Source organism: Grammomys surdaster, unplaced genomic scaffold (genome assembly GCF_004785775.1).
Source record: "Grammomys surdaster isolate TR1022 unplaced genomic scaffold, NIH_TR_1.0 185, whole genome shotgun sequence".
Taxonomy (NCBI): Eukaryota; Metazoa; Chordata; class Mammalia; order Rodentia; family Muridae; genus Grammomys; species Grammomys surdaster.
The window spans coordinates 3089130-3102113 of NW_021604630.1; the positions used below are offsets into that span (position 1 = coordinate 3089130).

Consider the following 12984-nt stretch of genomic DNA (forward strand, 5'->3'; position numbering starts at 1 on the left):
TCTCTCTCTCTCTCTCTCTCTCTCTCTCTCTCTCTCTCTCTCTCTCTCTCTCTCCCCCCCCCTCACACACACACACACTCATCCATGATTAAGTGTAATCTTTCTTTAAAGAAAAATAAAAATAACCACTATTAACAAGAATACACTTTTTAAAAACAGAATTCTACATACTAAATATCTTATAATAAATAACTCAATCTAGTTTTGTTTAAGGTAAAGATAGTTCTATGTTTTCATTTAAGTGTTGATAAGTTTTATTTTCATTCCTAGTGACTATTTTCAGATTATTTTTTCTTCTGTTTTAGGTGTTTAGTATTTACTTGTATCCAACTAAGTCACTTTTTCTGCTTCACACTTCCACTTTACCTTCAAATACAGAAGGAGAATTAGGACTAGAAATGCCCTGCATGGTGGCACACACCTGCAGTCTGAGCATGCAGAGAAGGAACTAAGGATCCTCACAGCTTGGGGTAGTTTGGTAAACACTGTAATTTTCTAGGCCAACCTGGATTATGCAGTAAGGACCTCCCACCCCACCCCCTCCCCAAACAAACACAAGAACACCAACCCAAACCCCAAACAAACAAAAACTGCCTCAAACTGGTACTAGGGGCACTTGCATATTGTTTGTAATCCCAGTACTTGGGAGGTAGAGGAGGAGGAGTTCAAAAATCTACAAACAAGCCGAAACCTAATGCTGAAATTTTTAGGCCTAGAAGATGTGGTTTGAGTCCTAGAGAGCTTTGCCTAGATGTCCCGGTGCCCTGGATCCCATGTCAGTTCTGCAACCCACCAAGATAATGTATGTTCTCACTTTGGAATTCCTGTGTACCTTGGAGTGACAGAGAATGTCTAATGTTGGAACTACAGATATTCAGTTACTACACTCATATATGCTTGTGTGTTGCTATTCTAGAAGGAAGACCTGGAATCCCAAGAACAGCTTCCCTCTCCTTCACCCCCCACTTCCCAGGTGGATGCTGCTATTGGGTTGCTAATGCCCCCTCTCCAGACCCCAGATAACCTCTCTGTTTTCTGTGACCACAATTACACTGTGGAAGACACAATGCACCAGAGGAAGAGGATCCTCCAGCTGGAGCAGCAGGTGGAAAAGCTCAGGAAGAAACTCAAGACGGCCCAGCAGCGGTGCCGGAGGCAGGAGAGGCAGCTGGAAAAGCTGAAGGAAGTGGTCCACTTTCAGAGAGAGAAGGACGACGCATCAGAGAGGGGCTATGTGATTCTACCAAATGACTACTTTGAAATTGTTGAAGTACCAGCATGAGCAGATGAGATGCCGTGGGGACAAGACTGTACACCTTCTTTTACCCTACATACAGGAGTCCATTTGAAAAAAATAACACCTAATTACTTGTATTAAAAAAACAATATTTTTTTAAAATAAATTAGATATATACTGTAAAATTGTAATTTTTTTGTTTGTAATCTCAGAGTTTCTACATTTTAACAAAATATTTTAAAAAATCCTTAAACCACCACTATAGTGTTGTATATTGGTTTCAAGATGGTGGATTGTTTTTCATTTGAGTATTTATAGAAATAATGTAAAAAAAAGTAGAGAGGGTAAGGTGTGGTAAAAATGATTTAAGTTTAAAAATTAATGCCCTTTTTGAGATAACTTATAATTTAAATCAGAAGTATAAGTGTGAGCATTGGACATAGCCTTTCAGAATATAAAGATGTACATACACACATTTTGTATTTATAGTCAGAGCTTCATTTATTTTTCTCAATCACTTAGCAAAAATGAACTGTCAAGCCAATATTTGAGGAAAACAATATTTTGCTGTCTTCAGAAAAATCATTCCATAGTTAATAGCTTCATAAAGAGTAGAGTTTTAAGAGTTGGTCCTGTCTTGTCCCTAGCTTTATGAAATTGGAAGTGTATCAGTGAAGTGAGAACTGGGGGCTGGGCTGGAGAGATGTTTCAGTGGGAGAAGCGGAGCACAAGCCTGACTACCTGAGTTTAACCCCTGAGACCCATGCAAAGGTGGACGGAGAGAACCACTCCACAGAGCTGCCTTCAGGCCCCCACAAGTGCTGTGGCAACTTTCTAAAATAAAAATTGGGAGCTGTTTCCTGATATGGTCTGATCATCCCCTAGCTAAAGGCACCTAATTCCACAGCTGTAGTTAAATCTGCATTCAGATCTCTGATAAATTATTTCTGTAGAGTTTGATTTGTACTATCATACGGTACCTTTGCCCTTAAGTATTTGATCATTTTACCCTCAACTGTTTGATTTTGGTCAAGACATTGCATAGAAAATATTTTTTTTCACTCTTAAGTTAGAAATTATATCCAATTTACTTCAAGTGACTTATGTTCAAAAGTAATGTGTTGTGTTTATGTCACTGTTGAGACTTAAATATTGCAGTTTCTGTTCACACTGTGGATTGTCTTCTAACTGTGAGAAAGCTTACATATATTTGATGAAAATGTGTTCTGAGTAAACAAGTGCTGATAAAAGAATTCTCTAGGTTTAGGAGAACCATATTTTATATTTCAGAGTACACTGTAGTTGAAGAGTAGCGGACCTTTCAAGACAGTATTAAAGATATGTTATCCCAGTATCTTGTGATCTGTTCTTTTCTTTGTGATTTACTACCACGCTGAGAACAGGTAGCACTTGGTTGTTTTTGTTTTGTTTTCTGAGATAGGGTTTCTCTGTGTAGCCTTGGCTGTCTTGTAACCTGCTCTGTAGATCAAACTCAGAGAGGTCCCCCTGCCTCTCTGCCTCCTAAATGCTGGGATTAAAGGTGTGTGCCACCACTGCCTGACAGCACTTTTAAATCATGTAAATTTGTTTGTTTTATAAATGTCTCTCATTTTGGTGCTGAAGATTGAAAATGCCCTAGAGCAGGCTACCACCAAGGTGGATCCCAAGTGTTCTCTCTCTCTCTCTCTCTCTCTCTCTCTCTCTCTCTCTCTCTCTCTCTCTCTCTCTCCTCTCTCTCTCTCTCTCTGTTGTTTTTGTTTTGAGACAGTCTCACCATGTGCCTCTATCCTGGAACTCAACTATGTAGACCAGGCTGGCCTCAAACTTATATCGGCTACATACCTCTGCCTCTGGAGAGCTGGGATTTAAAGTGTGTACGACCAAGTCTGGCCCCTATTATTAATTTTTAAAATATTCTATGTGGCTGGAGAGATGGCTCAGTGGTTAAGAAACTTAAAATTCTTTTTGAAGCCCTAAGTTTGGTTCCCAGTAACCACATGGCAGTTCAAAACCTCCTGTACTCTGGTTTCTGGTCTCAGACCAGGTTGCTTTCAAATTCACAGAAACCCACCTGCCTCTACCTCCTAAATGCAGGGATTAGAGATATTTGCATCATGCCTCCATGTCTGACCCAAGCCCTTTTGTTTCTTTGTTTTTGAGACCCAGTTTAGTTTTTAATTCCTGGCTGCCTTTGAATTCTGTAACCCTGGACTGTCCTGCTAACAATCCTGTCTCAGCCTCCCAAATGCTGGGTTACAAGTGTATTTCACTAGGCTTCATGTAGATCAGTATTTTAGAAATACAAAACCATTGGATTAGCCACAGTCTGTTAACTTGGCTTAGAATCAACTAAGGAATGGGAGTGTCTTCACTGGGCACTTGTGAGACCCAACTTTGTGCTCAACAAAAGAACGGCCTTTACAACAAGGGTATAAAAGATGGATTCTGTGCTGAAGTTACACTTGGATGATTGGCCCAGGAACACATAGTTAGATCTCTCCAAATACTATGAGGTAAAATTTTCCTAAGCTTTGTACCAACAGAACAAAGAAAGCCATCCATCAAGATATTTTTTTTTAAAAAAAAACTACATGGCCACATCAGGTAGGTGGGTTAGAACAAGAACTGAGAACTTGGCTGTGGGCCTTAGGTACTGTCTGGCAACACTTAGCCTTTTGATAGTGGAAAAGTAAGATTTTGTTAGTATATTGCAAAAGGATTTTTATGTTAGGATATTAGGTCTGGCATTGTGAGTCGCAATGTCCTGTGCAGGGTGAGAGCAAGGAATGGCTAATAAGGTAAGAGAGGCCAAGATAAATTGTGAGTAGCCTCTGGATATACAACATCTCAACATCTCCACATCATTGAACAGAAGCCTGACCAATCAGCTTTGCAGACATAGCTGCTTTCTAGGAGTTCTGGTTCACATGAAAAGATTCTAAGTCACCAACTCTGACATCTTTTGAAACATTCTTGAAAAGTATGTGGGCAAATACATTGCAAAGTGTGCTTTCAACCTAATTTCTGTTCTCTGTTCTCTCTCTCTCTCTCTCTCTCTCTCTCTCTCTCTCTCTCTCTCTCTGTGTGTGTGTGTGTGTGTGTGTGTCTGTAAATATGGTCCAGATCCAAGAACCCAAGTTAGATTATAAATGTAACCGTAACCACTTGCTGTCTTAGCACATCATTGAACCTGGAGTTACTTTCTGCTCATTCGAGAATGAGTTCTCATTTGGAAAGAACTGAGCAAGCTGTTTGTATTTCAATAATTTGTCGTAGCATAAGGAATTTGAGATGCGGGTACTTGTTTCTGAATTTTGAGCTGTGGAGTTTGTGGAACATTTTAAAAGTCATTTTATCTATAATATTCCTTATTGTACATGGGTCGCAGGCTTGTGGCCGCAACAAGCCAGGTCCTGCCACTCGATGCCAATAAGTCACTTAAAGGAGCTAAATTAATAGTGAAACCCAGGAAACAATTTATTCCGTGTGGCCACATTGAGAAGAGGGAGAAAGATCCATTAATTTTCCCAAGTCCATCTTAGAGTCCTGATCCTGACATGAGGGGGATTGAACACTCAGAAGGTCATTACCCAAGTCTGGCCCTTTAACTACTGTGTAATATTTAAATAAAGCTTGAGGAAAAACAAAATACTTCTAAATAAGCCTTGATTAGACATACATTTTTGTTTTTTGAGCCAGCATTTGTAATTGTTCATGGAGAAGAGCAGACCAATAGCCATTGGTTTAAGCAAAGCTTTGGCATCAATTAATTGAACTGTGACTCTCACAATTATACACATTGTCTCTAAATCTAGATTTTTCATATCTCAAATTACTTACCCAGATTTTCACAACTTGAATAAGCTTTCTAGTTTGGTTTTTTTATTATGGAAACATGCATTCATCTTTGCCTCCAAGTTCTGACTTACTAAAACTATTCCTGTTTTTAACATTCCTTTAACATGTCCTTTTATTTGCTGGTTTTCTCTCTTAATGCTAGGAGATATAACACTAACATAAATTTCCCATCGGTTGTGAGAAAATAACCAATGTCTGTTTCCTCTTCATTATGTCCCAATGGCAAACCAAGGTTCACTGTCACTCAAGGTCACCCTGGAGGACTGAACTTTGTAGAGCATGGTGAAGGGATGCCAAGGCAAGTGTGAGTGAGCTGGGAGCAGTCATCTAGAAAGTTTTCATCCACGTGAATGATGGCTTTCCCAAGGGCTGAGCCTATGTCCCTAGCCTTTCCTAGCCTGCTTAACATCCCCTGGCACCTCCCGAGCCCTTGAGATTCCGTGCAATTCACTTAAAGTTGCTTAAAACTGCCTGGGAGGAGAAGCTAGATACTCAGACGAGAGTCCAATAACCCTGCCCACTTCCTCTTTCTAGAAAGGTGGCTCAACAGTCAAATGCAGCTATGATGATCTTTTATAAGCAAACACAACTAGTTTTATGAAGATGTGCTGTAGACATTTTTTAAATCCCAATCCGGAGTTTCTACCCCGCCTTTGACCATTCAGTTCCTGGGTAAGAGACACACAACTTTTAATATTTACAATAAGCCTTAAACAGCACAAGAGCTGGGCAGATGGCTACCCTCTCTGCTTTTAGAATCTACTTTTCTATCGATAACCCCGAGTTATTACTTACCATGCTTCACCTGGGCTGCTCTTAACTCCAATTGGCCAGCCCTCAGGGCCTGTTTTCTTGACTCAACCATAGTGCCTTCTTTCTCCTCCTCACCTTCTCTCCCTCCAGGGGTTCCCCACAGACCCCAAGCCCAAGAATCCTAAACCCCACCTATTTCTCTTCTGCCCAGCTACTGGCTGTCTGCATCTATATTTACCAATCAGAAATAACTTGGGGGCAAGGTCACATACCAAAGTCACTAGGGACTCTGTATTGTGAGCTGAATGTAGCATTACAATACACAGAGCAAGACCAAAACCTCAACAAAGATGGCTTTTGTTTGGCTTAGAGGATCTTACTGTGCATAACAAAAAGTTGAATATGTGATAACTTTAATAAAAGGAAGCTGAATCCAAACAACAGACTGGATAACTTAACGAATTTATATTACCTGCGTGCATATCGCTAAACAATGGGGCTTTAAATTTTCTCGGGCAAACCTTACAGAAAACACTAGATACTCTTTGTAGTACGTGGGGTCATTTACGATAACTGTGCTTTTGGTTTGAAATGGGTATTTGTAGCAAATTTATGGATGAAGCAGACATGTGGCAGAACATCGCCAAATTGATGTTTATGACATCCTGGAAAACTCAGCAAGAAAGCCCTGTTGAAGCTAACAGTGGAGTTACCATTGGGGATATTAAAAGAGGAAATTCTATTACCTCCATAAATGAGTAGCTAGTTTTACTATGGACATCTTTATATCACGGAATAAATAGTGGTACACACAAAAGATAATGTTCCCTCACAAAACTGAGCTCATGGGACATTGGACAAGAGACTTGTTCAATCCAGTGACAACCGACTAGACCCAAAACACCTGTCTTCCTTGTACCCTGTATAGATTTGTTCAGATGATTATTATCACCTGTTGGGGCGTGCGATGGAAACAGACATTAACAAGAGACAGAACACGTGTATATATTAGAGTCTTATACATGGTAACAACACTTGGCTTTAAAGGGTCACTCTCTGATATCTTTAAACCTTATCACGAGTGAATGGCACTCAGTACCTATGATTGAGTGCAATCAAGCTGACAGAAGTAACTGCCTTGAAACATGTCTAACCTAAAACTCTCCCTGGACAGACTTGGGGTGACTAGCTGCTTGGAAACCTGTACCCACAATTAGTTTAGATATGCCTACAGAAGGAGGAAGACAACCTGAAGAACTTAATCGTCTTGTTCCTGTAAAGAGATCTAGTCGTAGCATAATCTAAAGATTATATGACAAGAAGATCTTGGTTCCTCTGAAGATTGAATCTCTAATATTCCCTTTAAGCATACCCATTTGCTGTTTTTCTTAATATATAGTCTGTAAGTCCATATTACATTTCTCAATCTAGATAGGAGGCAAGCACAGTAAAGCTAGGAATGACTGCATTTCCGTTTTTAAATAGGACTGCCTGTCAGCTTGCCTGGCTTATAAAAGCCACATTATAATTTACCACATGCAATCTTAAGTACGTGGTTAAGGACCTGTAATCTAAAAGGCGTGGTGGGGCAGAAACAAGGCAGACAACAAGTATGGGGCAATGGATTCTCAAGAAGGGAAGGAATACTCCATTCAGAGAAAAACAGACTTGGAGATGCAGGCAGAAGGAACAGGTATCAGGAGTCAGAATAGCCTGCACACCCAGCCTCCAGCACAAACGGACTGTCCCCAACTGTTGTCGCTGCCCTCTGCAGGAGCTTGCCTAGTTCCAGGCAGTACATCCTGTGGGTCCTAGTTAGGATATGCCTTCCCAAGTTTTCCGTGGGCTACTGCAAATTCACTGAGCTTTCCTTTCCATTGGCTACATCAGGGTTTGGTGAGACGTCTTGTTCTTTGCTAAAGTCTCTGCACCTACTGAGTATTAATTAGTGAGCGAGTAAGTGGACTAGCTCTGACTCCCATTTTCGTAAGCTAGATGGTAAGATTCAAGCAGAGGAAGAACCATAGTTGCTGGGTTCAGCAAAGCCCCGGATGTTTTCATTTATAGTCTTCTGCTGCCCTCTGCTGGCTGGTGTTGGGAATACCCAGGAATCCAGTGTTTTACAAAGCACAGAAAAGGGAAGTGTTTGCTGGAATCCTACTGTACTGTCAATCTCACCTTCTCCACATATGGGCACACGGTTTTGATTAAATACCACACAAGATTTTACACTGGGGCATATTGTGACCACACAGAAACTTCCTTATCATAATAAACAAATAAAGAAGACATACGTAAAAGAAAAACACACTTGTTACTGCTCTCACACGGTCAGGAATGACATTTCCTATGACTTAAGAGTCTGAGACTTAGAATGCACATTTTGATGTCTTAAAACACAATGTCGTTTGTTCATAATTTCCCATTACAGACGGTTGTGAGCCACCATGTGCTTGCTAGGAATTGAACTCAGAACCTCTGGAAGAATAGTCAGTGCTCTTAACTGCTGAGCCATCTCTCCAGCCCCCATTTATTATAACTTTTTCCTGTGTGGAATCCTAGAACATGACAGAGAAACAATCAAAGATGGCAGACAATCCCGAATGAAAGGTACAGCCCTTCTCTTCCTCCTATTCTCAAGACAGTTGACCTGGAGAGATCTTCAAGAAAACTGCTTTCTGGACCACAATGTCCAGCTGTCCAGAGTTGGCCAATTTAGTAGATACTCATAATGAAATGTTTCAAGAAGTGTTAGTTTACATTGTTGTAAAGTTGCTGCTCCAGACACAAGAGTGCTTTACCCAAGACCTATGGGTTTTTGAGGTGGGGATAATTCTTACAAATCCAGAAGAGCCCCCCCCCCAAAAAAAAAGCAAAAAAAAAGCCGGGCGGTGGTGGTGCATGCCTTTAATTCCAGCACTTGGGAGGCAGAGGCAGGAGGATTTCTGAGTTCAAGGCCAGCCTGGTCTACAGAGTGAGTTCCAGGACAGCCAGGGCTATACAGAGAAACCCTGTCTCGAAAAACCAAAAAAAAAAAAAAAAATCCAGAAAAGCATGATCTGCTGATAGTGAGGGTGGTGCCCATCCCGTTCCTAGGAGATGCCATGTGCTCCTCCAGTTGTCTGAAACACTGCCCACTGCCCATGGCACTCCCTGTCCTCACACCGCTGCTTGAACAGCATTGGCTCTGCTTGGGAGAAGCTCAGCTATTGTAATCTTGAAGTATGTAAGTTTATACTCTACTTACATAGGTTTAAAAACAGTTAAAAATTAAGTCATTCTAAATAAATATATAAACATGGCAATCAATTATATAAGATATATTGGTGTGTCTGAAGAGAACAATGGTGGCGTACTCATATGCATAAAATAAATAAATAAATAAATAAATCTTTAAAAAAAGACACTTGCAATAAGAATGAAGAGTGATGATAAAATCAACATCCATGTACCTGCTCATGTACAATGATAATTAAAATGATTCAAGGGAAAAAGCATTATTACATGGTCATTACATACCAGAAGAGGGCATTGGATCCCATTACAGATGGTTGTGAGCCACCATGTGGTTGCTGGGGGTTGAACTCAGGACCCCTGGAAGAGCAGTCGGTGCTCTTAACTGCTTCCGCAAGTGTTGTAATGAGTCTGTGGTATGTGCTTTTTCACACTGGAGTTTAAAAAATGAGATCTCATAGCCTTGGTAAAAGCTCGTAGCTCTGAGACTGGAAAGGCACAAGAGTTGACCAGGATACACGCCTTTCATGGACTCATGAGCTTTCTCTAGATGTGAGAACAAAATCAAATTCATATGCTTGTGAATCTTGTGCTTACATATGAGGGAAACCTAAGACAACAAGTGCTGGGGGTGGTGCCAGATGAGGATAGCATCCCGAAAAAAGTTACCACTGAAGAAAAAGTTACCATTGAAGAAAAGAATGTACGTACATTGTATCCAATAAAGAGTACACAATGTATTCTCAAATAGTTTTCCCTTGACACTTTACCTATACCAATGGCTCAGGAATAACCACTCTTGGCCATTTCATATTTAGTATTTTTTTCTAAGTTGAAGCCATTGTTTTGATTTCTGTTTGATCCCTACAAATACTGTTGTTGATAGTATTCCCCCTGGACTCCCAAGACAGGGTTTCTCTAGGTGTTGGAAGCTGACTCCTAGCAGAAAGCGGCTATCATCTTTGCAGCCATCTCAGGCCATATACCCTGACAAGAGACTTGTTTTCTACAGTCACAACAGCTGAGCACACTCTGATAAACATCTTGTTTTTCTCACATATCTTGTTTTGCTGTTTAGTGCCCCCAGCTGCTAGGTGCATGTGGTCTCCACGCTGCAAGGGACATGACATAGTGCCTTCAGCTGTGTTTGTCCACGGGGGCAAGGCACCTGGTAAAGTGTATAAATACCCAGGATTTCCTTTCAATAAGAGAGACTTGATCAGATCTTCTGTCTTCTCTCCATTCTTTGCATCTCTTGCCCCTCCATCCCCACTCTCTCTCTCTTGCTAGACCCTGACCCACGTACCTGAGCAGCAACTCGGGCCAGGACAAAGTGGCCCCCAAATATGGGGCATAACGGGTCGTTAAATCTGGATAGCCCTGGCTGTCCTGGAACTTGCTCTGTAGACCAAATAGGTCTCAAACTCAGAAATCCACCTTCCTCTGCCTCCCAAGTTCTGAGATTAAAGGCATGTGCCATCATCACCCGGAGACAGTATTTTATTTACTGACCATTAGACAGCCTTGTCCAGCTATTCTTCCGTTGCTCTAATACAGTTATCTTGGAATTTGTAGTTAAGAGAGCAAGCAATTATGACTATATTCATTTGAAATTTTGAGCCATATTTTTAATAATTTATTTATTTTATGTGCATTGGTGTTTTGCCTGCATGTATTTCTGTGTGAGTATTGGATCCCCTGGATCCATTGAAGAAAAGAATGTACGTACATTGTATCCAATAAAGAGTATACAATGTATTCTCAAATAGTTTTCCCTTGACACTTTACCTAGACCAATGGCTCAGGAATAACCACTCTTGGCCATTTCATATTTAGTATTTTTTTTCTAAGTTGAAGCCATTGTTTTGACTGTTACAGACTGTTATAAGCTGCCATGTGGGCGCTGGCTATTGAATTCAGATCCTCTGGAAGAGCAGCCAGTACTCTTAACCATTGAACTATCTCTCTAATTCCTCCCCTCCCTCCCTCCCTCCCTCCCTCCCTCCCTCCCTCCCTCTCTCTCTCTCTCTCTCTCTCTCTCTCTCTCTCTCTCTCTCTCTGTTTTGCACTTTATTGTCGTTGTCGTCTCAGGCCTTGCCTGTATCCTTGCGCAGTGGGTACAGCTGCTCCTTCCGCTGCTGCTTCTTGGTCTTCAGCTTCTCTTTGTGCTGTGTGAGCTGGCGGCGCATGGCTCAAGTCTTCTTGGGTCACAGGTCCAGGGGCTTGTACTTCTTGCCCTTGTAGAATTTCCTGAGGTTTTCTTTTTGAGTCTGGTTAATGACATTGAGGACACGGGCAATAGATTTGCGTACGACTCGTATCTTGGAGAGCTTGGACACGTCACTACCTGTCACTTTGGCGACGCGAAGCTGGGACAGTTCCACCTTCAGATCGTCCTGGCCATTGCTGCGTTGTTCACTGCTGAGGCAGCCTGGTTTTAGAGAAAGAGGAAAGGGCAGGGCTAGACCCACTCTCTTATAATGTTCTATAAATTATGTTTCCTCAAAAATGATCTTTCAACGTTTCATGATTGATTCATTTTAGTTTTAAAAGATTTTAATATTTTTGTGTTTTTCTTTTTTATTAAAATAATTTTTCGTACAATATATTCTGATCAAAGTTTTACCTCCCTCAACACCTTCCAGATTCTCCCTTTAGAAAATAAACAGGCAAAAAAAAAAAAAAACCCCAACAAACAAGAATTTAAAAACAAACAAGCACAAGAAACACACACACACACATGATTCATTTAATGTTTGTATCATGTATAATACCACACATGATATATCCAATACATAGGCCATAGCAATATATTCACGTTTAAAAATTTTCCAGCACTAAACAATAGGAACAAAAGTCGAGTGACAATTTTACAGGAATTAAGCATGAATTACTGATGTTTAGAAAAATGTATTACAATTAGTGTTCAAATTTCAAAACCACATAATTAAGCACCATGTTTAAAACCTTTTGTCCTAAAGTACAACTCAAGAAAAAACATTTATGTAAAATGTACTTTCAAATGGAGTATAAAGTGAGCGTTCAATGCAACTCTCCCTCAAATCAAGAACTATCTCACCGACAGTGAGATAGCAAAGTCCTGGAGTTGCAGCCCCATCTTTAGAGCCTCGAGGTAACTATTATTCTGACAATATATCTTATAGTACTTGATTTCCCAGCTTATATATTTATTTAGAATAGCTTAAATTTTTACTGTTCTTAAAACCTATGTAAGTAGAATATAAACTTATATGCTTCAAGATTACATTTTAAGAGTATGGTCTTGGATAAGACCATGTTTTCTTTCATTGCTGTGTGCTACAATACCCCATTCTAAGAATATACTTCAGTTTTCTCAATACATTCTAGCGCTGGTATTTTAGCGATTTTGTAAAAGAAAAAAAAAAAACTAGTGTTGTAGAAAGACTTGCGTATGTATCTTGTATGTAGGGATAAAAATCCAGGGAAATAAGACCTCTCTCTAGTTTTGCTGGCAGTTGTTCCAATGGGTCTACAAGTTTGTCCTTCTTCCAGCCCCAGAACTGTTGTTGTTTTGTTATGTAGCTTCAAAGTATCAGCCTTTGTAATTTTAGCTATTCTTGTGGGTAGTAGTTTATGCAATAGTGCTATGTTATTATGGTTTTAATACAGTTTTAATTCTTACTACTAAGCATCTTTTCATGTTCAAAATCCATTTAGATTCCCTGATAGGAAATGGTGATTAAGTTATCTTGTCCATTACTTCCCTGAATTGTTGGTCTTTTCCTTATTCATGGAAGGCAATATGTAATAGGAAACTTTGCCAGCTGTTTACATAGTCCCATTGTCTAATGTAAAAAAAAAATCAATTCAAAATTTCATGCTAGTTCTCATTAAATTTACCTACCGATCGAATCCTTGTT

The 12984-nt window shown here is 40.2% G+C and overlaps 1 protein-coding gene across 3 annotated transcripts in view; it reads left to right on the plus strand.

The window, feature by feature from the left end:
- The window catches only part of Thap1 (THAP domain containing 1), a 6265-nt gene extending 3674 nt beyond the window's left edge, over window positions 1-2591 (plus strand). For 2 of the 3 annotated variants that reach the window (XM_028768331.1, XM_028768332.1), the window contains exon 3: window positions 917-2591. In XM_028768331.1, coding sequence (XP_028624164.1) covers window positions 917-1282 — 366 coding nt within the window. In that variant the 3' untranslated portion in view covers window positions 1283-2591. The remainder of the gene's footprint in view (window positions 1-916) is intronic. The other variant, XM_028768333.1, reaches the window with a different exon arrangement.
- The last annotated feature ends 10393 nt before the right edge of the window (window positions 2592-12984 follow it).